Raw genomic sequence first — 27,096 nt, forward strand, 5'->3', positions numbered from 1 at the left:
TTCAAACCACGAGGAGTGGCTTTAAGAAGAGGCTTGTACTTCTCAAGAAGCAAACTTACAGGTGGACCAGCCTCAGTTTTTCTGTCACTAGGTGAGAATTAGAGTTTCAGTGCATACTCCATACAGCACCACTCCTTGAACAGAGATTATTAGTTTCTCATATTCAAAGATGTCTCAGAACTAGTAATTCCCGCTGGGTCAGATCTTGCAGGTCAGAGCATTTGGTATTCTTACTCTGACAAAATGGAATTGTGGTCTGAGGCTAGGGTAGAAGGCACAAGTCACCCTGGACAGATTAAATTTAAATGCTAATAGAAAAAAAAAAAAAGAATCCTTTAGGATCTAGTCTCTAATTTTAGTAACAGAAGCACTGAAGAAACATTGACAGTGTTTGTGTCTCAGATAAGGATTTAATCCACAGGTAACAATAGGAGGGAGGATAGGCCAGACTCTAGCTGCTAGAGAGAGGTCAGTGCTTAAGAGCACTTGTTACTTTTCCAGGAGACCTGTGTTCTGTTCTCAGCACCCACATGGTGGCTTACAACTATCCATAAGGAAAGTTGCAGGGTATCCAATGCTCTCTTCTGACTAGGTACACATGGTGTACATACATGCATATAGGTAAAGCACAAATATCATTTTGTCGAGACAGGGTTTCTCTGTATAGCCCTGGCTGTCCTGGAACTCACTCTGTAGACCAGGCTGGCCTCGAACTCAGAAATCCGCCTGCCTCTGCCTCCCAAGTGCTGGGATTAAAGGTATGTGCCACCACTGCCTGGCACAAATAATACATTTTTAAAAAGGAAGGAGACTTCAGAAGAAAAAGCAAGAACCACCATAGCTTGTATGGCTCTACTCAAACACAGGGCACAGATTCAGGTCAGGGGAGAGATGGCTTAGGGGTTAAAAGCACTGGTTTCTATTCTAGAGGACCTTGGTTTGATTCCCAGCACCTACATGGCAACACATAACCATCTATTAAGTCCAGTTCCAGAGGGATCTAACATCCTCTTCTGACCTCCATGGAACCTGAATGCACATGGTGTACAGATACACACACTGGCAAAACACCTATATACAAAAAATAAATAAAGACCCCCACCTCAAAGCAGGATCTCACTATGCAGCTCTGGCTGTCTGGGAACTCACTACAAAGGCCAGGCTGGCCTCAAACTCACAAAGATCTGTCTACCTCTGCCTTCCAAGAGCTGGAATTAAAGGCCCTTAATTTACTAGACACTGCTATGTCTAGTAAAGACATAAATCTTTAAAAATAAAAACAGAACAAAAAGCAGAACAAAAACAGTGTTCTGTAACATAAAGTGACTCTAGCATGCCACTTGATTTCAAATGAACAGTAAAAATCTAAGCAGAAGTACAGCTGAGGACCACATGGTTCAAATATAGTCTTAAGACCTACGATAACATTTCCAAACAAAGGTATCTCTAAAATGTAAATAAACCTCATCTATAGCTTTCAGCCTGCTCCCAACACTATCTCCATAGCTGCTCTCTGTACCTACACAAATGTAACTAGGTTGTTAACTAACTTACCTGTGATGAGCTGCAGCACTAATGTAATTAGGTTGTTAACTAACTTACCTTTGATGAGCTGCTGTACTAATGTAATTAGGTTGTTAACTAACTTACCTTTGATGAGCTGCTGTACTAATGCACTGTTCGGACCCTTGTCAGTGCTGTGCACAATACAGTTAGCTATCCTTGTGAGGTGTCCCATGTAACCGTGCCGTCGTCCTCCTTCAGCCCTGACAAGGGGAAAGGATAAATATTCAGAGTAAGTTCAGACTAAGAGGATATATACTTAGCAGATTCTCAAATGGAGAGCACATAAACTTAGCAGGAAGCATGACAGCATAGTAAGAGGACAGTCACTCCCATGCCAGCAACAATCATAATCACTGATACTAATCTAAAGCAAACATTCATTAATGACCCAGGACACTGGAATTTGCATTTACATTTTATTTTTTTAAATCTCTGAATTTCAGACTTATTATAAAAAACTGAGGTCAGCATTTTGTTGGCCCTTTCCTCCAAAAGACATCAAATTTTACTTGTGCTAATGGACAGACACAAATAACTAATGACATTTCTCAACAGTGGCTTATCTGAAAACCTGTTTAGGTAAGAAAGGCAGCACCTGCGCACTCTATGGAAAGCCCGCAGTGGCCAGTGAGCTCAACCCCAGTGCTTTCTTCTGCTGAGGTTTACGTTCTCCCACTACTCTCATCTTTATGTAAGACTATGTTTCCCATATCAGTGGTTTATAAAATAATAAAAAAATGTTGGAAACAACAGGGCAGAGACTCAAGAGATATTTAAGGGGAGAAATCCCTTTCAGGATCCACTAAAAGATAGCAATAAAACTCCTTCTGGAAAATTCAATACATGCTGGGTAATCTCTAGAATGTGTAGAGAATTTGAGGCTAAAAATGAGCTGTAAAGGCTGCTTTTGGTTCCATAGTAAGACCGAGAGACTCCACTATCCCCAAAGACAACTTAGTCCTCCCATATTTACTTAGGGCTTCAGGTAAAAAAACAAGCCTATGCAAGCATTAGAATTCTATTGAAGCATTAGAGAAAACTTTCAGGATCCCTAAGCTCACAGGACCATTTCTTCACCTGGCCTTCAGAGGACAGGCCCACAAGAAGAGAAGAGTATGGTAGATGGGAGATCACAGAGGACACACACAGCCAAATACAGAACCAGAGATGTCTCATAGTCCCCCTAAAGGAGGTCTGTCTGGAACAACGTACCTGCTAATCAAACCCTTTGCCACAGCCACACAAACGGTACCAGTTTCCCATATTGGCCACATCAAACCCCTTCAGTGTTCACCAGTGTTTAATAAGTTCACCAGCACCACCAGCACCAGCACCCAAAATAACAAAGGCAAGCTAATCCCTGCCCTGAGTCACTTAGCTCCTTCAGGGGAATAGAGATTTGAACAGTGATGGATCAATCTTGACAATATAAGCTATTTGAGGAGCCCAGTAGAACACAGCCTACCTTGCACTAAAAGTACTGGGTTTAATCACTTGTACCTCATAAAGTCAGACATGGGTATGTGGTTGTAATCCCAGAACTGAAGAGGAAACAGCACCAGAAGTTCAAGGTTACCCTCAGCCTCAAAGTCAATTGATGCCAACCCAAGAAGGAAAGAGAAGGGGATGGGAGTGGAGGTGGGGACAATACATCTGTACACAATAATGAAAGCACTCTATGTTGTGACTATAGTGGTGATTAAGTAAAGGCTCCACATAGCAGTCACACTTCCTGAAACTGGTCATCTAGAAGAGCTGTATCGTGAGGACTGAGAAACAGATTTAAACCTGACTCAGAAGGAAACAGTCATGTTAGTCAATAGCACTGATTAAGCTTGACATTCCCATGCAGAACAGTAAAACTGGATGGCTATCTTTCCCCACATACCAAACTAACACTAAAGAAATACTCAACTGAAAATTCGACACTACGACACTACGAGAGCAAAAGACAAACATGACATTGGTCTGAGCAGAGGTGTTTTGGAGAATACTCCCAAACCACCGATAATGAAAGCAACAAAAAGCAAATGGAATCACATCAAACTGAGAGACAGTGGGAGATGGGAGACATTTCAAAATGCACATCCCACATAGGAGATTGGTGAAAATCTTAGTACTGCCTCAGTGGAGCACAATCAGGACATATAAAAAAGCCACCAGCAAATACCCTCCTGATTCTACCTAAACAATGTTTATGATCTAAATAGTCATTTCTCAGCTAAGACACACAAAATGACCCAGAGAGAAACAAAAAAATGCAGAGTGTCACTAAATAACAGGGACATGCAAACCAAAACTACAAGGCCCAGATGAAAAGACTTTTTTCATTAAGTGGTATTTGTTTAAAAAAATGGGGTAGGCCCAGTGGTGGTGTACATGCCTTTAGTCCAAGCATTTGGGAGACAGAGGCAAGCAGATCTCTGAGTTTAAAGCCAGCCTGGTCTACAGAGCAAGTTTCAGGACAGGCTACACAGAGAATCCTGTCTTGATAAAAAAAAAAATAATAAGGGGGTAGAGGGGAGATATTAGACATAAATAGCAAAATCCCACCATTTGTAGCACCATCTATGGAACTGAAGAATACTATCAGGAGAGGTAAGAGCTATGAGAAGACAATAATGTTTTTGCTTACATGGAAACTAAGAAAGCTAACTTCTCAGTGGTGACTCAAAGCCAGAAGGGGAGAGGAAGAAGGCTGAGGGTAAACAGTGAGTTCCAACCTTCCCCCATTCTGCAGCATGTCAGGAGCAGAGTTTACCTACATTCCTGAGAGTATCAAGAAAAGATGGGTATGCTAATGATCAGGACTAGGACTCCCTCTTCTCACCTGGCATTTCATAAACCACCACCCAATAATGTCCCCATAAACTAGGTGTCATTCATACAAACACACCCAGTCTCACACAGCAACCTACCCTACACTACCTGCTTCAGAACCTGGGGATGACGTCAAACTTCCCAGGGTACTGAGAAGACTGGCTACTACCCCCTGCCACCACACAAGAACATCTTATGTGAGAAAACAGTGAGTACAACTAACTAAAGCTTTACAAAAGCTTGTCTATGAAGAAATATAGGTGCGTGCTTACGTGGTGATGCTTGCTCTAAGTGCTTTTCCATGGACAGCTCTGCCCTGAAAGATTGATCAACTTTTGACTGTTTTTATTCACCTCAATACTATGCTTGGAAAGCCTTCCAAAGGCAACAGAGTCTCACTCAAAGGAGGAAGGACTAAAAGGTTAGCAGAAAGGTATCTGTTATGATCCAACTATTTTTACTTTCTCTAAGTAGCAAAGGGGAGATGGTAAGTGACAAATCAAACTGTACTGCTTGTAGAAACAAGTTAACTGTGCTCACTTCAGCAGCACATACACTAAAACTGGAACGATACAGAGAAGATTAGCAGGGTCCCTTTGCAAGAATGACACAAATTCACGAAGCATTCCATATTTTTACAAGCATCCTCCCTGTCGCCCCCAAAAGAAACAGTCCAGATGGGAAGCCATTGAGACGAACTCTTAACATTGTGATAGAGATGTTGAAGTGTAGCTCTTCACAGTTGACTTCTGGGTGGGGTGAGCAAAGGATCAGCTTTCTCTAAGGAACTGGCTACTGGGAGTAGTTCCACCATATTCCAGTGGATATATGGGCAACACAAAAAGGACTTTTTTCCTTCTTTTTGTTGGGAGGTCACAAGGATCTGGGTACACCTGGGAGGACTAGAAAGTGAGCATGACTGGGTTCTATTATGTGAAATTCCCAAATAATCAATAAAAATATTGTATTGAAAAAGAAAAAAAAAAAAAAGAAACAAGTTACTTACTGTTTCTTCTCATTTGTGTCCCAGGCTTCAAGTATTCGCTCTATTAACTGACACTTTTGAAAAAGCTAAATAAGAAAGAACACTCCAATTAGTCCAATTACTAACCAAATGGTCAAAGCATTAAAACACCAAAGCAAACCCAGAATGGTGGGGGTCAGCCTTCAATCTTAGCACTCTGGAGGTAGAGGTAGGCATACCTTTCCCAGTTCAAGGCCAGCTTGGTTTATATAGTAAAACCCTGTCTTTAAAAACTAAAAACAACTTTATGTAAAACAAAACCAAATGTGGTTCTTAGTCACTGGCCCACCCAAGTGCAGTATGGTGATGTTAACTCTAGATCTCCAGTGGGCAGTCCCATCAGGACCCAGGCCACAGAGAGCACTTACTTAGCAACTTATTGCTAAGGGTACTGCCACAGTGAGCAACTTTTCTGTTGTTTGCTTTACTTTACTAGGGGTTTTAGGGTAGAGATGGTAATCCCTCTTGGACAGGGTCTCACCTAGGCAAGGCTGGTCTTGAACTCACTGATTCTCCTGTCTCTACCTCCCAAATGCTATGTTTACAAGCATGCACAACCAACCATACCTGGCTTGCTTCATTTTCACACGTGGGCAACAGGCCCTTGAACATATCCTAATACTTGTGTAATACTGCCACCTGTGAGTTGTACCTGAACTCTAGCAATTCAAAAAGAAGTCACTATGGGCTGCAAACCGAGCAATGGCACTTTTCTTCTCTAGTCACCCGGCTGTTCTAGGCTAGCCTTTTTGCCTTCTAGGTCTGGGAATAAACCACATGGGAACTACAGGATTAGATAAAAGCATAAAAATGCAGAACTCTGAAAACTGATAAAAAAGAAAAAAAATCACATATTTTACCGAAAAGAGATCCCCAAGCCAGGTATCAATGTACATGCTTATAACTCCAGCTCCAAGAGAGTTTGGACCACTCTAGTCTACACAGCAAGAGCCCCCTGCCCCCTGCCTATAAAACACAAGAAAGACCCCGAAAGGATGACCATAAAGGATGATCATTCAACATTGACTAAAAAGCATTTCTTCACATGTTCCAGCACCTCCTCAGCACTGGAAGTAAAATTCTGGTGAGCTGAAGTACAGTAGAAGTATTTTCAGTAATAATTATCTACAGTTCATTTATCTCCCACAAAGTATGTTCAAACTTCTTGAATTTACAAGGAAGTGGGTTGACAGTTCATTGAGAGGTGTTATGTCCCTGTATCTAACAGAATCACTACTCAAAGTGAAATGAGCATGTGACAGCTAAACCTTTTAACTTGGATGTTAGTCTATCCTATAACTGTAATTCATTTCACACTCAGAGAACACAGGAGCAGGAAATAATACTTACATGCTTCAATAACAAATTGTCACCAGTAGAGTCTTGATCAGTAATGGTGCCATTTTCTGAATTCTCAAAAGGACTGGCCAGAATGAGAGCAATACAAATTTCCACTTGCGTATGCAGAAAGTTATTCCATGTGTACTTGAAGAACATGTCCTACAAAAGAAAAGTGCAGTCTCTTTAGTTAGCTCAATGCTGAAGCCACCACTTTAAACATTCACAAAGTAGTAATTGAAGAACTTGTTTTCAGGGTGGAGAGATATTCTGTTAGTAAAGTGCTTGCTGATAAGCAGAGGATGTGACTCTGGATCCCCAGTAGGTACTTAAAAGCTGGGCATAGTGGCTTATGTCTGTAATCCTGTGTTGGGGAAGACAGGTAGAGCTTACTGACCAACCAGTCTAGCCGAACTGAAGAGCTTCAGAGTCAATGAGACTCTGTCTCAAAAAAAAAAAAAAAAAAAAGTAGAAGGTTAGCAAATGGGTTCAGTAGGTAAAGGTGCTTGCTACCAAGACTGATCACCTTAGTGTGAGTCTGAGAATCTGTAGAGTGAAAGAAGAGAAATGACTTCTAAAGGATGCAGTATGATCTCAATATGGGGGCCATGATGCTTGCATATGCATGTGTGCACACAGATACGCACATGCCCATGTTAAAAACAAAACTTTACTTAATGGGTGGCTTTAAACACTACTTCATAGTCTATGTAACTGTCTATTCATTCGAAATGTTTGAATTTGCCTAGAATATATTAGAAAGCAGAAGAAAGTTCCAGAAACATAAAGACAAAATAAGCATAACCTTCTCAAAGAGGAAGTTTTTAAAGTGATGCAAATAGCCAGCTCAGTCCACTTCCAGGCTCTTCACTCTGTGACTCCAGGGAGAATTAGCACTACTTCTTCAGACCACCAAGCATGCAGTAGTCTTTGCTTTATACTTTTCATAAACTCCACAACTAAGGCTCATTTTATTTTTTTATTTTATTTTATTTTATTTTTTTGGTTTTTCGAGACAGGATTTCTCTGTGTAGCCCTGGCTGTCCTGGAACTCAGAAATCCACCTGCCTCTGCCTCCCAAGTGCTGGGATTAAAGGCGTGGATCACCACTACCCAGCTCTAAGGCTCATTTTTAAATGAGGAAATGTAATACAGAGAATGATTTTTTTAATTTTATTTATTTTATGTGTATAAGTACACTGTAGCTGTACAGATGGCCCATTCATGTGGCTAATGGGAATTGAACTCAGGATCTCTCCTTGCTCTGGCCCCGCTTGCTCCACCGTAATATACTATAGCTGTCTTCAGATGTACCAGAAGAGGGCGTCCGATCTCATTATGGGTGGTTGTGAAGCTCCATGTGGTTGCTGGGATCTGAACTCAGGACCTTCAGAAGAGCACTCAGTGCTCTTACCTGCTGAGCCATCTCACCAGCCAGAGAATGATTTTTTTAGAGAAAGAGGGTCTAGGTTATCCTAACAGTTTCCTCCTGGTCTCCACTGTTAGCCCAGTGTCAGTTTGTAGATAGCAACTTGTTAAAGTTCTCATTAATGTTTGAAGTTAGGCTTCCTACTCAGAGCCAAAGTGTGCTCTGAGTAAGGACAGTCAGTAACATGGCAGCCCTGTCAGGGACGTGGCCCTGAGCGTCCAGCCAGGGCCTTTTGATGTATGAAATGGCCTCTGGCCATTATGTTCTGCTCCAGTACTTTCTGCTTTCCTAGCACCTCTTAGACTTTGGAAGGAATAAGCTGTTCCCTTTACTGAGTGGATGGGTGTCAGAGTAAGATGACACCTCTAGCACTGCACGTCACACGCAGGCTTGGGGAAAGTGAGACTGAGTTCAGTTTTTACTGCTCAGTTAAAGAGATCTGCTCCCAGATCATACCCCTGTTAATTTTTAAGAGTGAGCTATAATCCTAGAAACTATCAAGGGTGACTTCAAACATCTATGAGGCAGAATCTCACCAATATGACACCAATGCTGTTCAGTTCCATCAGGTCTCCATTTATGCTGCTAGTATTGGTTTGAAGCAGGCTGGATATCAACCTAATGACATTTAACCGAGTGTTCCCCACGGGTGGGTCCAATATACCCCATGTAGTCTTCATCACACTTTTCTATGGAAGAAAAAAGCTTCAATTTAAATTCAGCTGAGTGAATAAACAAAAAATTCATGTGCTAACACAGCAGGCCACCTAATACCATCCAATTTAAGCCCTGAGAGAAATCTAACCTTGTAGCCACAATCTTTACAAGAAGGCAGAAACTAGTGTATATACAGTAAAACAGCAAGTATTTGCCCTGAGAAATGTGATAGATGTGTCCTGTTCTTGTCTACAAAGGCAGTTTCAATAATCTATAATCACAAGACAGAAACTGATACTGTAGCATTTTAGACGTTCCAACTTAAAAGAACGACAGACTAGAATGCACCCCTAAGCTGCCCTCCCTGAAGGTCTACCCACAAGCCCTTCCCACTCACTATTTCCAGAACACACATAGTAAGAGTGGAAGAAGATAACAAGTTGTTCTCTGACCCTATACACACAAACTTTAAACAAACAAACAAACAACGTAGTATGTGAGGATAACTAGTCACTAGTGTCTTATTTCCAAGGTTCTCAGACTCTCCAGCAACTGCCTAAACCAAACCCTCACACATGCCCACTCTCCTCTTCTGGCCCAAGCCTTACAGTTCCACTCCAAGCAACTCTGAGACTTTGTAAAAAGCTTCATGGTGCCTGCTTAGCATGTATCAGACTACATTCAATCCTTAGTACAAGTAAGTTCATTAATTTATTAATTAAGCTTCTAAAAATACTCCCTGAATCTACTTACACACTTTATCATGGAGTGAAGCTAGGTGTGTCACTCACTGCTAAAGTGAAAGAGAAATCTCAGCAAGAGACTTAGTTATAAATTGGGACCATGAATCAGGTGCTTCTTTGTGAGCCTAGAAAGTAGCTTAATGAAGACACCTAAGACACAGGCTGAGCTCTTCTCACACACCACTTCTATCCTCTTCTTGACTCCATTTTTCATTGGTGATGCTCTCATCTTCTCCTAGATCCCTTTTCTGATTCTTAGGACGGACAAGCAGGATGCCACTGGCTATTTAGCTGCTAAACATTAAAGAGTTTCCTAGAATGAATGAGCTGAATGAAGATGCAGAGCCCTGGATAGAATGGGCCCCCACAGAACCTTGAGGCCAGAGGGAACTGCTAGGCACTCATAACAGCACCGAGTATCTGAATAACAATTTGGAAGTTAACCAGAACCTTGGGGTACGGACTTAAAAGTATTTTGCTGTTCCTCCTCCCAAACATTAAATAGAAAAGATTGTGGTTGTCTGAGTAAGAATGGCACCCATAGGCTCACATTATTTGAATGCTTGGTCACCAGGGAATGGTCACTGGGATTCCAAGATATGACCTTGCTGGGGTAGGGGTGTCAATGGGGATGGGCTCAGAGGTTTCAAAAGACTAAGCCAGGGCCAGTCTCTCCCTCTCTGCCTGCAGATCAGGATTTAGTTCTCATCTACTGCTCTAACACCCAGCTAGCCCTCCCATCATGATAATGGACTAAGTCTCTGAGACTGTAAAGACCCAGTAAAATGCTTTCTTTTATAAGAGTTGCCTTGGGCCGGGCAGTGGTGGCACACACCTTTAATCTCAGCACTTGGGAGGCAGAGAAAGGTGGATTTCTGAGTTTGAGGCCAGCCTGGTCTACAGAGTGGGTTCCAGGACAGCCAGGACTATACAGAGAAACCCTGTTTCGAAAAACCAAAAAAAAAAAAAAAAAAAAAAAAGAGTTGCCTTGGTCATGGTGTCTTTTCACAGCAAACAAACAGTGACTATGTAACAAGAACTCCTATAGAAGTGACAAACTCACATACTAAAGTCTTAACAATGTAGACATTGTAACACTACAGATGACATTGGATCCAAGACCCTGCACAACTGTACCAGAGCAGTTGTGGCTCCCAGCATGCCTTTTTTGGCAGGTCTCCTTGAGGTCCCACTGTGTTCAGTTTTGCATATAGTTGTTCTCCTTGGAAAAGTAACACCCTGTGTGAGGTCTTTTCCAACCTGGACACTAAGACCTCAACAGACTATATTTCAGTTAAAATATCGTCTGTCTATACTCTTCCCAAGCTCATATGAAGATGCAATTTCAAAAATCAGATCACAAAAGGTTAACTTTACCTAAAAGGCCTAAAAGGAATATGTTAAAAACAGAAAACTGTTTATTTTACTGATACATAGGTATTCAAGGATTTACAAAACAAGAATCCGAGTTTATTAAGTAGATATTTTTAATTCTAATCTCCCTCATTTATTAATTTATACAAGGCATATAAACAAAGGCCACATGAGAGGCACAGTGGTAAATCTTATTACTCATAAGGCTCAGGCAGGAGGATAGTAAGTTCAAGGCCAACCTAGAATACATAGTAAGACCCTGCCCTCAAACCAAAACCAACCAACCAACAATAAAATATCTCCGAGGCAGAAACAACTGGTAGTGTACCTTTATATTATGTATAACATAAAGCATTTTCCTCCAAGCTTCTGAGTTCTATCTCCAGAACTCATATAGTTGAGTGGGAGGATGTAACGAACATAGGTGGCCACACATGCACACACTTTTTTTTTTTTTTGAGACAGGGTTTCTCTGTATAGCCCTGGCTGTCCTGGAACTCACTCTGTAGACCAGGCTGGCCTCGAACTCAGAAATCCACCTTTCTCTGCCTCCCAAGTGCTAGGATTAAAGGCGTGCGCCACCACCACCTGGTCACATGCACACACTTTTTAAAAACCTAATATGTAATGCTAATTATGGTCATCTTCTTACATCCAAGGTTCTCAGACTCTCCAGTGACTGTCAACACCACACCACTGGCTGCCAGTAACCCTGAAGACAGCAACCCTACCTTGGGTGGCTCAAGTAGGAGTTCATGGAAAGATCCAAGTCTTCCTCGGATGGCTTCTAGAACACTCTTGTTAACTGAACAAGCTGAATGATTCATGCCTGGGGGGCAGATTTCTATATGACCTTCAAATCTGAAAAACAAATCAAAGTAACTACTGTAATTTCATAATACTACATTCAAGCTCTCCATATCAACTCTGCAGACACACATTATGCGTCTGTGTGACAATATTATGGTGATGTCAAAGAGGTAGCCAAGAAACAATCATGGGATTGGCTACCATGCCCTGAGAACCTAAAGGGATTATGGTATCAGGTGAGATATTATGTCACATCTCCAGATCATCCTGAACCCTCCAACTCCTGTCAGTATATCTCTAATTGATCAGGAAATCCACATTTCAAATAAAAACTGACCCAAGTCACAGGACACACAGAAATACTGCTATCTGGGAATGCTAACAATAAGCTACTCCCCACTTATCCCTGAGATTATTTTTGGGTAAACAACACTGATTTGTATTTAAAGAATTTAATTTATTCTACATAAAATTCAGTCCTTAATCATTCTGAGTCATTCCTTAAAAACAAACAACAGAAAAAAAAAAAAAAACAAAGGACTACAGACAGAGTGAGAATCCCAATTCCATCTGGCACTGTAACTACAAAGGCACAGCAGTTCTCAAGTGAGAAAGGATAAGCCCAGGAAAAGAGGGAATACTTAGATCGGTGTGAAAATGGGGGCATGAAGTTCAAATTACAAACTCTATGGAGGGCTGGAGAGATGGCTCAGAGGTTAAGAACACTGTGTGCTCTTCCAGAGATCCCGAGTTCAATTCCCAACCACCATATGGAGGCTCATAACCATCTATAATGAGATCTGGTGCCCTCTTCTGGTCTGCAGGCAGATGTGCAGACGGAACACTGTATACATAATGCATAAATGAGTAAATAATAATAATAATAAAAAAGAACTCCCACCTTGGACAATAGTGAACTTCAACAGACCAAGGGCTACATATGACCCGGGACACCTAGAAACAAGTGCTTATTGCAGTAATGGCTGCTGAAAACACATCACTTGTGAGTGACACCATCCTCTGAAACATGCATTCAGAGACATAATTCCTGAAGAAAAGGGAAGTGAGATACCTCTGGCCAAACGTTAGCTCCTCCAGACAAATGTTATCCTAATCCTCACAGCCTGTGGAAGCCAATGGTTTGAAGAAAAGAGCCCTAAAGGCATAACTAAGTACTCTGAGATAGAAGATTAACCTGGATTGTGAGATGGGCCCACAGTACCATCACAAGGGTCCCTAGAGAATAGAAGGGAAGGAGACACACACAGAGGGCAGGATGAAGATAAATGGAACAGAGGCCACAGGCTATGGAGTTATCAAGAGAAACTGAAGAGAGACAGGGAACCATCATCTCTGTGCTTCTTTGGGATTGTAGCACTGCCAACACTTGAGAGAAATCTTGAAAGTTTAGTATTTAGAACTGTTACTCTCAGATCCAGCTCCTGAACTGTGGGTTGCAACCCAATATGGAGTAATATAATTGACTAGGGAGGGGAAAAGGGATCAAAAAACAATTGGAAGTAGTAAAAGACTTCTGAATATATACAATAGGAAAAATCAAATGTATTATGAATCTGAGGTGTTTCTCACGGGTCTCTCTGTATTAGGTGCTATGACTTCCCTACCATTACACATACAATTACACTATATAATAAAGACCACTGAAACATCTTGCCTCAATTGGAGACTATGGTTGCTGCATTGTTTTACTGCACAGTTTTGTGCTCTTAGACAAATACAACAGTTGAATTGTAACAATCTCAGCATGAAAGTATCAAATTAATAAGTCATCAGATTGAACTGTGTTAGAATGTTTGATCTTAAAATTGCTACTGGAGTCACTGACAAGGTTCACTAAAAACAATCAAGAAACAATCAACCATTAAAACGCTTACTTGGGATTAGAGACAAACTTTTCAATCTGGTCCTAACTATACTTCTGCCACTTGCACTCCATAGTTGAAGTGGCCTTCTCAGCACTAGTGATGATAAAGTTGAACATGCTCTACCACCTGCGATGCTGAAGACTCAGCCATGATTTATGTGAAGGGAACAAGAATATCTACTTCACTATGAAAATTTGCTTTCACCTTTAAAAGTAAATTTGCATGTAAAGATTGTTTAAAAGAAAAGTAAGCCTTATCATTAATAAATGTTTGATCTGCTTATCTATTTATATACTTACAAAGTACTGAGTAAAAATGTCTTTGGTCAAAAAGGACTATGAGTGGCAAAAGTTCAAGAAACTTGACTGAAAGCCACCAAGTTTTGGCTTTGTTGTCAGACACAGAAAACAAACATGGGACTTTCAAAAGTCTGCAGTAGTGGGACATATTTTTATATGACTTAGTAAGTAGTGTCTGCCTAGCATGGAAAAAGCTCTGGATTCCCAGCACCACTGAAACAGGTATATTGGTACAAGTCTGTAACCCACTGTGGATTAGTGAATGATGGAGGAAGGCCCAAACCACTGTGTGGTACCAGGTAGTATGAAGAGAAAGCCAGTAAGGAAGCAGCACTCTTCCGTAGCCTCTGCATCAACTTCTGCCTCCAGGTTCCCGATTAGTCTGAGTTCCCGCAAATGGACTATGATTCAGGATATATGAGCTAAATAAACCTTTTCTTCCCTCCATTGCTTTTGATCATGGTGTTTTATCTCAGCAAAAATCACCACCCTAAGACATTAATTGTATTGGTTTTAGAGACATGAATAGGTCACAGAGAATAGCTGAGGCTTGCTACAGTGTAAAGTGTTAGAAAACACCAGTATTATGGGCCATCCACCAAGGACAGTGGACAGTTACTAAGCTTCTGGCGCTGTCTTGAGCCTATCAAGCAAACTGTGTGTGCTACAAATAGAGGAGAAGCAGGCATAACCATGAGTGAATCCCAGAAGTTGGACACTGAACTGAACTTTCCACTGCTGGATTTGAGTTTTGCTGTGTTCTGCTCATGATTATACCCTGGGTCTTTCCTTTTAGAATAAGAACAAAGAGAAAAACAGAATAGAGTAAGAATAGAATAAATAAAAAAAAAAGTAACTTATTTTGGGTTTTCCAGGAGCTTCTAAAAGTTGGACTGTGTTTTTATATTGTGATATTCTCATGTTAAGAGTTCTTGAGGGACAAAGAAAGGAAGGCCAAGTTGACAAGGAGTGATTTGTGGCAGCTAATCACAGTTGTCACCAGGGAAGAGGGAACCCAAACCTTAACTGAAGAACTGCCCCTGTCAGACTGGCTTACAGGCATGCTTCCCTGCATTTTCTTGACTGTTACCTGCAACGGCCCAAGCTACTGCAGGACATTAACAACCCTGGCTAATGGATCTAGACTTCAGAAGAAAGTTAGCTGAAGATGATTCTGGAAGCAACTTAGTAAGCAGCATTTCCCTGTAGTTTCTGCTTCAAGCTCCAGCCTGAGCTCCTGCCATGGCTTTTCTCAATGATAAAAGTATAACCTGTAAAATGAAATAAACTCTTTCCTCCCCAAGTTGTTTGGTCATGGAACTTATTACAGCAAGAGAATTCAAACTAGTATACAGGGACTATGATTTGGTGACATGCTTAAGAAAACTGCCTGAGTCGAATGTTTTCTTCTGGAACTTCCATGGTTTTAGGATTGATGTCTACTTTTATGATACATTTTGAGTAAGTTCTTCTGTAATCTATGAGTCAAAACTTTGGTATAAAGAGGTCAAATACACTGCCCCATAAGCACTTAGTGAAACTCTACTCTTTCCATGTGCATAGCTTCCACATCCTTACAGACCCTGGTGTGTGGGCCTGTTTGCATGTGTGTACACCTTTGTTCAGGGATCTGGGGACCTATTATTTTTCCACTGTCCTGTTGGCTGTCGTTTTGTAGCAAGTCCTGAAATCACAGTATGACCTGTTCAACCTCATTTCTTTCACGTGATTGTTTTGGCTATTGTCCTCATTTTGGAGTTTCCACAAAGTCTGGGATTAGTTTATAACTTTTGTTTAGATACTGATGGTACTGCCCTACAAGTCAGTTTGGGGAACACTGAAAATACTGAAGTATTAACATTGATTAAGGTCAATAAACCTTACATTTTGTTAACATTTATATATAAATAATTCCTTTTCTAAAGAATACATTTTAATTTCAAATTCCAATTGCTCATTGTGAGTACATATAAATGCAATTCAATTTTGAGTACTGTATTGGCTTTACATCCTGGACTCTTACTATATTTGCTTATTAGTTAAAACAAGTTTCATTTTGTATTAAAACAACAATGATGATGATGACATCTCTCTACAACTGTGGCTGGCTATGCCCAGTACTTGGCATATTGTTTAAGATTTGCTCAAATACAATCCTGTGTGATCTATGGCCAGGCAGCTTTGCATTATCCTTTCCTATTCAGATGCCATTTTCCTCTTCTTCCTTACTATACTGGCTATAATCCTTGCAAAAAGTTTGCTGGTGTAAAAGAAAGAATTTAAAGAAATGACAGGAAGGCTTTATCTGTTTATATGATGATTTGTGAAACACCAATGAGCCTTGTAGCCATATTATACTTTTAGTATATGTTATTTTATTGCTACATATTTTGCTTTAGGGGCATGTACAAGCACATGCATGGAGAACAGAGAATGTCTGGTGTCTTTATCACTCTTCACATTTCCTCAGGACAGGGTCTCTCACTGAATCTGGAGCTATGCTGGGAACCAGCAAGAAGCTCAAGTGAGCCTCCTGTCTCTGTCCACCCTAAACTGGGGTTAAAGGATGCTCACTGAGTCATCTTGAGGTCTAACTGATATATTTATTTGGTCTGCTACTATTGTTTTAAGGAGTTTTCATCTAGCTTTTGTGTATCTTGTTAATGTAATACCTTATTCTCATCTTCTTCAATTAGTTTCAAGATAATGCTGGCTTTTTAACAGGGGTTTGCAATGTATTCCTCTGTCTATTGATACATCTTTACTTAGAATGCATTTGCTGTACCTAACTCTATAAGCAAGAAATGGTCTTTGCTGAGGAGTTTAACATGAACTTGGTTCCTCAAAGGCTATAAAATTGAACTATCTAATTCTTAAGTAATCTGCAGGGTTTTCTAATTAGGAAATTTAGCTTTTTTGTTTGTTTGTTTTGTTTTTTGTTTTTTGTTTTTCGAGACAGGGTTTCTCTGTGTAGCCCTAGCTGTCCTGGAACTCACTCTGTAGACCAGGCTAGCCTTGAACTCAGAAATCCGCCTGCTTCTGCCTCCCAAGCGCTGGGGTTAAAGGCGTGCGCCACCACCGCCCAGCCTCCCAGCCCCAATTAAGATTACTTCTTAAATTACTTCTTTCAACTCTTGAATATGTTTAGTGAGTTGTCTGTGGCATTCCTATGTTCTTTTAATGTCTATAAAATACAGTCCTAGCTTCTCTTCATTCCTTTCTCACACATGGGGAGGAAGACACTAATAGGAACTCAACCACAGCTCCCTATAGAGAGGGGTGGGTAGGTGGGTGTGTGTGTGTGTGTGTGTGTGTGTGTGTGTGTGTGTAAGTCAAGGGACAACTGTAGGAAATAGACAATGAGTAAACCCTATGTTTATGCTCCTCCCCAATTTGCCAACACAAGTTGGCCCCAGGAATGGGGAAGTGTTGTGCCAGACCTGGCCGTGTTTTGAAGATGATTGTAGTAAGACTTTGGAACTTGAAACTAGAAAAGCTACTGAGCTTTGAGAGCTTGGAAGATAATTTTGAAAACAATGCAGAAAATGGAGGCCTGGCTTGTTAAAGTTTAAAGATTCTTATAAAAGTTGTTTGCTATTATAAATTAAGATTCTGTCATTCTATCCAGCTGGGTCTGAAGAGTCAGTTGTGATTAACAAAAGTGAAAACTTGTGTTACCAGGACAATTGATGCTGGTTAGTTAGAGCTAAGAAATTAGCAGTGATTAAAAAGAGACCAGCATCACTGAAGTGAAATCTTCTGAGAAGTGATTCCTGAGAATACACACAAGTTATGATTCTGGGGCAGCCCATGCTGGCAGCTGGGCTTTGTAATGTGTAAGAGTTACCCGTATGATACTGGTTTTGAAGGCATGAAGGGGTCATGGAGAGGTGAGGCTTGGACTTCAAAAGGCCAGGATATGCCACTGGTGAAGATGCAGACTTAGTGGCAGTTGAAGATCCAGGATGGAAGGGGTCTTTAGCTTCAGAAATTGAGGCTTGGCACCATAAAGAGGCTATTGGTGAAAGTGCAGCCCAGTTATAGCAAGGGACCCCAGAAGTTTTAGAAATGCCAGTACCAAGGGATGACCACCAAGAACATCAGCAGCAGTGGAGTGGAGCCAGTTGGAGCCTAAAAGACAAGCTGTGTATGCTGCAGAGGGCAGAGCCAGAGAAGCCCTTTGGAGGAGTTCATAAGATTGTCAGTGAATACCAGGTAATCTGACATTTACTTCTCTATATTGTTGGAGATTGGTTTTGCTTGGTTCAAATTGTGACTGTGCTCTGATTCTTTCCTCTTGAAGACAGTATTTAATTTTGACTTTCACAGAAGCCTACAGCTGAAGGACTTTGAATTTTTAAAAAGATTTTAGGCTTTTAGAGAGATGGGATATTTTAAGAGACTGATTTTGTTTTGTTTTTCAAGACAGGGTTTCTTTGTGTAACCGAGATCCTCCTGCCTCTGCCTCCCAAGCACTGGGATTAAAGGTATGCACCACCATACCTGGCCAAGAGACCAAATTTCAAATTTGTAAAGACTGTGGGACTTTTAAAGCTATATTATGTTTTTAATGTAAGACCTTAGGTTGATAAGAAAGGAAAGATATGGCTTAATAGTGATGCATTTGTGTGTTAAGTTGACAAGGGATCATTTGTGTTGGCTACTCTTATGTCAACTTGACACACAAACTAGAGTTATCTGAAAGGAGGGAATCTTAATTAAGAAAAACCCTCCATAAGATCCAGTTGTAATGCACTTTGTCAAGTAGTGATAATGGGTGAGGCTTCATCCAATTGTGGATGGTTTCATGCCTGAGCTGGTGGTCTTGGGTTCTACATGAAAACAGTTGAGCAAGCCAGGAGAAGCAGAATAAACCGTTTGCTCCCCATCCTGCTTTTGTTACAGCAGTAGAAGCCTTAACTCAAATACCTCCCTCCCTCATACCTCCTTCCCTTGAGGACTTTCTTAGTGTCTCTTTACTTTGTGGGACTTCCCGTTGCTGTCTGTTGACTGGACCAGCCCTTTTTTCAAGGGAGCTTTGAATCTTTTTATTTGGAAAACAGGGCCAGAACCCAAGATTTAGGCATGTAGACTTGTTGTTCCTCGTGCTCTGTCAGTTAATTGCTGGGTTCTCAGCAAGCAGGCAATGTTTATGTTTAACTATTTCTACTTTGTCATCGGTCATTTCCTATGTGGGGTTCTCTCAAATGTTGATGTCTATGGTAATTGCTGAGGGCTCATTTCTGTTTTCATCTCTTCCACCTTCATATAGTCTCCCATCCTTTTACTGAGGCTCTCTGTTTACATAATGTCCACTTTTCCACAGTTCTAAGATGATAACTGTATTATAATAAATTCCCTTTTTCTGACAGTGGTAAGGTTTTAGAGCTCCTTCTTGTTACTGTCCTTTCTCTTCTAAGTTTGTTGGGGCTCTTTTCCTCACATTTCTTGGTGGATAAGTTCATCTTGTGTGGAGTAGAAACTGTATGTCTTTCCCTCCAGCCCTTTAGTGTCGAGCTTGACTCAATCTGGTCAACAGCTGAGTCAGCACTCCAGTCTTTAGTTACTTTGAATGCATGGTTGAGGCTTGCATACTAAACTTTTCTATTTGCTACACCCATCTCTTAGACCTTCCCTGTAGGCCTGTTCCTTCCACACACTGCCTTGCCGTCCTTCTGGCAGCATTCTACTGTTACTTGTTAACTGGCACTTGGAAATTTGGGAGAGGGACAGGGTGAAGAGAAATGCCTTGGCCTTAGCACCTTACCCCCTAAGAATAGGGCTTTCTTGGTGATCCTTCTCCTACATCATGGTAGAAAAATAAAAACAAAACAAAACACCAGTATCTCAAGTGTTCCTGTCTTTCCCACTGAACACAACTTTTTTCATGGTCAATTCCTCTCGATACAATGTTCTTCACTGTATCCTTAGTGTTTAAGGGGTAGCTTCTTTTACATGGGAAGCTTAAGATTTTGTTTAGGGGAAAGGACAGAGAAGGTGCTCCACTTCTAAGGCCTGCAACCACAGTGGGAGGTGCCTCTCCTACCTTACTTGCCCTGGCACTTCTTTCCTGAAAGGCTTAGAGGCACGTACAAAACACCATTTGAGGTCTATAGTACTCAGGGTTTCTTGCTCTCCTTACCCTCTTAGGTGCTTTGAAAATTATGTAACCTGCTGCTATTCTAATACAAGCCTGACTCAGGGCTAAAGAGAAGCTTAGCAGTTAAGAGTGTGTACTGCTTCAAGCACCCATGATGAGCAGCTCACAGCCTCCTGTAACCCAAGCTCTAAGCAATTCAACACTCTCGACTGGCCTCTGCAGACACTGGATTCACACGCACGCACACACGCATAATTTAAAAAACAAAAATGGAGGCTGGAGAGATGGCTCAGCAGTTAAGAGCACAGGTTTGCTCTTTCAGAGAATCTGGTTCTGAGTCCTAGCTCACTGCATGACAGCTCACAATCATCTCTAACTACATTTCCAGGTTCTTTTCTGTCCTCCTCAGGCACTGCATGAACATGGTACAAAGACATGAGTGCAGGCAAAACACCCATACACGTTTAAAAAAAAAAAATCAGGGCTGAAGACATGGCTCAACAGTTAGGAGTGCTTAATGCTTAGTCAAGGACAGGAGTTCAGATTACACCATCCATATCTTATGAACTAACATGTAACTCCAGCTCCCAGGGATCCAACATCTCTGTCTGGTCTTCATAAGTACCTATAGCTATCTACATACACACACCAAAAATTCTGAAAAAGCAAAACAAAAACAAATGAATTACTGTGTCATTCACATGAGGGAACACGGGGCAGATGTTCCTAAGATGTACAGGTCAGGAGCTGTAGTGTATATTCACACCTTCTTATTTTTTGAGCTCTGTTAAAACCACCTGGAACCTATTGCAAGTTCTGGCATATGAACTCGCAGCACTACCTTTCTCAGCTGTAAAACAGCCCCAAGTTTCCCACCATGGGTCTTCATTTGTACTTCTTTGGTCATGGTGATAGGACAGCACAAGGCAGGTCACAGTCCTTCCTCTTCCCTTACACCCCATAAGCCTCTTATCTCAGACTCTGCCTTTACAAATGAACTGCCTGGCAATCTGCTACTCTTCACAAGTAACACTTTCTTCTTAGCCAGATACTTCTGGGATCCTTTCCCTGGGACTCAGAAATCTTACCAGGATAAGGTGAGAATCCAAGATCTAATTACACTTTAAAGGTTCGATCTTACTCAACGTTCAAAAGCTGTGTGTGCTTCTCCTTTCATTGCCTCCATGGATTACCCCTTTAAAATGCTGCTGTGTGCTTTCCCCCTTACATCTGCTACAAATGTGTACTATTCTTCAGGTTTCTTTCTTTCTCAAGTCTTATTGTACACACAGCTTATATACAAAACATTAAGTTTGACATTAAGCCATAGACAGGAATGGTAGGAAGGCCCTGGACATGAGCTATAAAATAGCTGGGCACAAGCAATTAATACCTTACCTTGCTGCTTATCTGATTTAAAATATGAATTTCTGGGAAAGGAGAAAGGCAAATTACAGATTCCCCAAGACCTTCCATTATCACTGAGACTAAGCAGGGTAGTGGCAGGGACCAGGCATGTGGGAAGTGGGGCTAGTAAGGCTGCCTTCACTATCACCCCAGAAACCTACATTTCATCACTGAGAGGAAAAAGAGAAGCCTTGACTGGCTGAAGACTTTGCTTGCTAGCCGGGGATGCCACTCATTTCTCCATGTCACTGGAAGGATCCAAGCAAAACAACACAATCTCTACAATATTCCTACAACACTTACACTGGATACAAACTGTAAAAGACAACACATAAAATCCAGTGGCTTATTGAAAAACATACCACATTCATGATTATGAAACAGAACATTTTCTTTAAGGCCTCAGGCCTCCTGTTCATCCAGCCTCAGAAATTCAACACCCTCATAATGAGACCCATAAAACAACAGAAGTTAGTCTAAAGAAGGGAATCTGGAGATAAATGACAATGCAGTCAGTGTGTGACTATGAGAGGTGTAAGCACCTGCCAACTGGGATACCCCTCCTTCATCTTCATAAACACACAGCCAGACAGTTGTCCGCTAACAGTAGCAAATATAAAGTGCTGCCAATAACCTGTTGATCAAACCATGGTGTTCACATAAATGAAAATTTTATCTCTACAATAGTAAAATTCAGCAGCACCCGATCTTCAAAGGCATGCTACAATAGCTCACCTGTCAAGATTTTAACTCTTAGTTTTTAAGACATCTAAAAGTAAAACAAGATGGGTCATTTGGTGAGATAAAAGGAAAGCTTACGTTGGCCGTCGAGTCTCAAGTAAAGTCAGCAAAATTTGAATTGCACTGACTATGGCTGATTCATTCTTCTCCTTGTGAAAAATATTTGACAGAAGCTGCTCAATAATCTCTTGCCTGGAGGAAACAAAACAACAGTCAAGCACTGACTGCAAGGTCATTTAACGATAACAACTAAAAAGATCTAACCCAATTCCTAGTAGCATTCATCCACACATGGGCATGTCTGCTTTCTACTTTAAATGTCACTACTACAACGATTCTTTTTATGTACAAAGTTTATCCCCTTTAACAGGATGTGGGGTGTGTGTTTGCCTTTGTCAATCTTGTTGATAAGCAACAAATATTTCAAGGTTAGCTGTGATCTTCTACTCAAAGCAGGGTGGTAGCCCTGGTGAATGTAGACAGTGATATACAGTAACGACTAGAACTTCCCACTTTAACAAAAGGAAAGTCTTTCCAAACAACAATTAGAACCCACTCATGTTTCCCACACAGTATGGCTGCTCTTGGTTACTGAAAATGCAAAACAAGTCAAAAAGACCATTATCCACTGACTTTTACTCTGTAATTCTCAAGTGGTAAGTCAGTATAACCTTCCTAATGCTGGGACTCTATAATATAATTCCTCGTGTTATAGTGACCCCGAATCATAAAATTATGTTCACTGCTAATTCATAACTTTAATTTTGCTATGGTTATGAATCACAATGTGAATATCTGATATGTGATCCTGATAAAAGCGTCATTTGACCCCCACAGGTTGAAGACTACTAAATTAGAGATTTAGAGCCGTGCTTCTGGCAACTGTGTGCTTCCGTTGAATACTTCCAGCCGAACAGCACTGACGCTTGTCCCTGTCATGCTCAGAGACTGCAGGGCACTCACTCCCCACAGTAAAGTCATGCTTTCAAAACCACTGACATCTACTCAAAGGCAATGGCAAACAAGCTCCAACCATCTCATGGCTATAGGAACCTGGAATTCTGTCACATCAGGAGCACTCTTATAGACAAGACAATGTAATAACCAATGAAAACTTATGATTTAACAACACAGTACTGGTGTCACATCCAGAGTCTTATCCAAACACCACTACCCATCACCCAGAAGAGACTAGCACCAAGAACCACAGGATGAAACTTGCCACACAAGATGAGGGACGCCTTTCGGCCTCTAGATTAGGAGGTGCTTTCTGACATGGTCCCGATCCCATTTTAAAACATGGGTAATGTCAACCAAGGATCAGTAAAAGTCACTATGTGTGAAGCCATTTAGATTACTCATCCATATCTCTAAAACAATGGCTCCTTCTCACTCCAAGTTGTTTTCTATAGGGTGGTCACAGAAAGACACATCTATAAAACTAACTGACTTAAAATAACAAAAATTCTGAGTTCATTACTATATATAATTGCGATACATAGTACAGCCTAAAGAGAAGTATTTTAAGGAAATTTTCAATTTCAAAAATTTCCAGAGATACTAGTTAGAATGCATTTAATTTAGGCCCAAACTTCCTCCTAAACTCCATGTCCATCAACTCAAGATTTCTTTCTTGGTGGCACTACTCTCAAAGACTCTTCAACTTCAGTCACTCAAACCCACCATTCTATACTTTTCACCCATGACACACATGCACATGGGTCATTCAACACTCAAATACAGGTAATTTTTTTATATGTCTCACCAAAAGACTGACACTCTGATATGACTATTCTATAGTAACTGAACTACTTCATCATTAAATATAGACAACATGGTGGTTTGAATAAAAATAGCTCTATAAGCTCACAGGAAGTGGCACTATTTGAAAGGATTAGGAGGTGTGTCCTTTTGGAGGATGTATGTCACTAGCAGTGGGCTTTGAGGTTTCAGAAGCACAAGCCAGGCTCAGAGGCTCACTCTTTCTTCCTTCTGCCTGTGGATCTACATGTAGAACTCTCTGCCTGAATGCCACCATGTTCCCTATCACGAAAAGAATGGACTGTGAAACTGTACACAAGCCCCAATTAAATATTTTCTTTTCTAAGAACTGCCATGGTCATAGCGTCTCTTCCCAGTAATAGAGCACTGACAACATACTTTGATATATTACTGAATATATTAATCAAATATGTGGACTGGGGAGTATACGTAATAGAGGTTTTCTAAGCTCACGGCAACTTTCTATTACTGTGTTTTCTCAATTCATAAACAATAAATAAAAGAAGTGGTAGTAGGAAACTGTCAAAAAGAAAAGATATTTGGAGGGTAGGGAAAAGCATTCATCTCCCTCTGCTTCCCGACTATATGCAATATGACCAACAAACTCCTCATGCTACATACATCAGACTGTCAGAATGGATCCAAACTAAATCCTTCATTCTTAAAGGGGGAAAGGAGAGGAGGGAGGTGGGGAGGAAGAGAGAGAATATCCACTCTAATGTACACTGGCTTTCAGAAGGACACAGTGATACCACAGGCCACTGACTCACCTGGTCCATGTATCTGAAGAAACTCACTCTAACATTTATTGATATAAATCATGACTATATAGTCATCTTGACTTCAGAAGGTCTAAAGTCAGAGCCTAAAAGTCAGAAGCAAGCATACATGGGCTCTGGTGGCCCTGCAGGACTCAGAGCTCACTGCTGACCAGGCAGCTAGGCTGACTCTGTACCAACCACTCACTACATGTGGCCACCACTAACAGAATATAGCTCACTGACTTTGACATATTCTAACTATAAATGCCAGATTTCAAGACTCCATATTTAAAAAACATAGAAATTACATGTTCCTTTTGCTGTGTTTCTATTGGACAGTAGCTCTGTAAACCACATGAAATTGCTGAAACTCAAAAAAACAACCCACCCCAAACCAAACCAAACCAAACCAAACCAAACCAAACCAAACCAAACAGTTTTTTGGTTTTGTTTATCTGAGATAAGGTAGCCTGGGTTGTCCCAGATCTCAAAGATTGGTCTGTCTATGCCTCCAGAGTACTGTATTTAAGGCATGTGCCACCACACACAGCTAAACACTCAGAATTTTTAAGTTACAATTTTATACAGTTCAGAAGTATCTGGATATGGGAGATCTTCTATGTTTAAAAGGAGTACATATATAAAATGAGACATAACACCAAAACCTATGGGATGGCACCGTGAATGCACCTTTCTCACAAGACAGCTACAGCAAGCTGCACCCTCCCTGACTTTGGCAAAAGATGAAGAGGACTATGAAGGGACACAACACCATAAGAGACAAGCCAAGAGCAGTAGATCGAAGGAGACCCCCCATCCATCTAATGTGCACTCTTCTCAGTTACTCCTCCCACAGAGAGCCTGCTTTTCTATAACACTAATTTAACAGTGGGCATAAGTCAACAACATACCCATGTTAACAACCAACATTCTTTCCAAAAATGTGAGAATCCTGGAAATCAAAACAGCAGCCCATCCCTAAAGGACCTTCCCCTCAACACGAGCTTACACAAGGTAAGTGCTCAAGCAGCCTGAGTCAGCTGCAAAGATGCAATGGCCCTAGAAGACAGTCGGAAGAAACCAATGACATAAATGGGTCAAATGCATACATACAGAAGACTATTTAAAAAACAAGTCCTCCAAGTCATAATATGACTGTTTCATGTCAGGATGGCTCTGTAAAACAGCTTGGCAGGCATTGAAAAGTTGAAAATCCACGATACACGTCACCGGATCCCCTTCTCGCTCTTCGGTCTCTACTGGGTCACAAACAGTGGAAGAAGAAAGGCAGGCTTTCCTGCTTCGCATATGGTTTTCATGACACGATGCCCTCAAAGGAGCATGCCACTTACCAGTCACTCATAAGGTCACACATCAAACAGCATCAATGAGGAAAGTAAGAACCAAGTGGTAAACATACTTTTCTAGAGTGGCAAGCAGGGGATCTGGTTCTGCACTGTTCTGAACTTGTAACATCTGGTCTCTGCTCAGGCGAACAATTTCACAAAGTGATTGTGAGGCATTTGAATGCCGCTAAAGGAAAAAGGTACAATTTTAGCTAAAGAACTTGTTAGAAGTTAACTTTATAGTAAAAAGTGAAGGGAGAAATTGCTTGAGAGGTAACACAAGTTAAAACTGTCCATAAGCTTCAATAAACAAGTGAAGCCCCAAAGGAAAAGACAGAGGCCTTTGACTGCCAGGCTAGTGAGCTTCTCTCTTCCACAACAGTGTAGATTACCATTTGTAGAGACATGTGAGCAAAGGCCTGACATGGACTATGTCTTTGACTAAATTCTTGGAGGGGGGGAGGTATCCCCACACACCTTTATTAGCACAGATGAATATACACACACTGGCTTAAAAATTAAAACAAACAAATGAAAAGTAACACAGCTCTGTGGAAGATAGAAGCTGGAGTGTCCATCTACCTCTCTGGGAAGCCTTGGCATTCATGTCCTGTGGGAAACAGTAATATTTCTGAACACCACATTCTGGAGAGATGATATATAGTGGGAATCGACACTTATAGACTAGAATCAGTAACCTAACACTTTTTTTTAGACAAATTCTCAAGATGCACTTCAGGCTGGCCTCTAACTTCTCAACTTTCCTGCTTTAACCTTCCACTTGCTGGGATCTCTGGCAGGAATCACCATGTTAGTCATGGTTTGTCTTTCTCAAAAATCATGCTGTAGGCTGGAGAGATTGCTTATCAGTTAAGATTATTTGCTCCGGCCAGGAGTGGTGGCACACGCCTTTAATCCCAGCACTTGGGAGGCAGAGGCAGGAGGATTTCTGAGTTGGAGGACAGCCTAGTCTACAGAGTGAGATCCAGGACAGCCAGGGCTACACAGAGAAA

The 27,096-nt window shown here is 41.1% G+C and overlaps 1 protein-coding gene and 1 non-coding gene across 15 annotated transcripts in view; one reads left to right on the forward strand and one right to left on the reverse strand.

Moving 5' to 3' along the window:
* Positions 1–27,096, reverse strand: part of Ppp6r3 (protein phosphatase 6 regulatory subunit 3) — a 123,562-nt gene that overhangs the window by 32,805 nt on the left and 63,661 nt on the right. For all 14 annotated transcript variants that reach the window (XM_031389089.1, XM_031389100.1, XM_031389099.1 and 11 more), the window contains 7 exons: positions 26,158–26,270; positions 22,273–22,386; positions 11,683–11,812; positions 8,714–8,866; positions 6,761–6,910; positions 5,393–5,457; positions 1,651–1,766 (listed from right to left, as the gene is read on the reverse strand). In XM_031389089.1, coding sequence (XP_031244949.1) covers positions 1,651–1,766; positions 5,393–5,457; positions 6,761–6,910; positions 8,714–8,866; positions 11,683–11,812; positions 22,273–22,386; positions 26,158–26,270 — 841 coding nt within the window. The remainder of the gene's footprint in view (positions 1–1,650; positions 1,767–5,392; positions 5,458–6,760; positions 6,911–8,713; positions 8,867–11,682; positions 11,813–22,272; positions 22,387–26,157; positions 26,271–27,096) is intronic.
* On the forward strand, positions 4,919–5,023 carry LOC116104217. The gene has a single exon (XR_004123750.1). It is a non-coding gene; the product is annotated as a U6 spliceosomal RNA (small nuclear RNA).

This window comes from Mastomys coucha, unplaced genomic scaffold, assembly GCF_008632895.1.
Source record: "Mastomys coucha isolate ucsf_1 unplaced genomic scaffold, UCSF_Mcou_1 pScaffold21, whole genome shotgun sequence".
In the NCBI taxonomy this organism is placed as follows: Eukaryota; Metazoa; Chordata; class Mammalia; order Rodentia; family Muridae; genus Mastomys; species Mastomys coucha.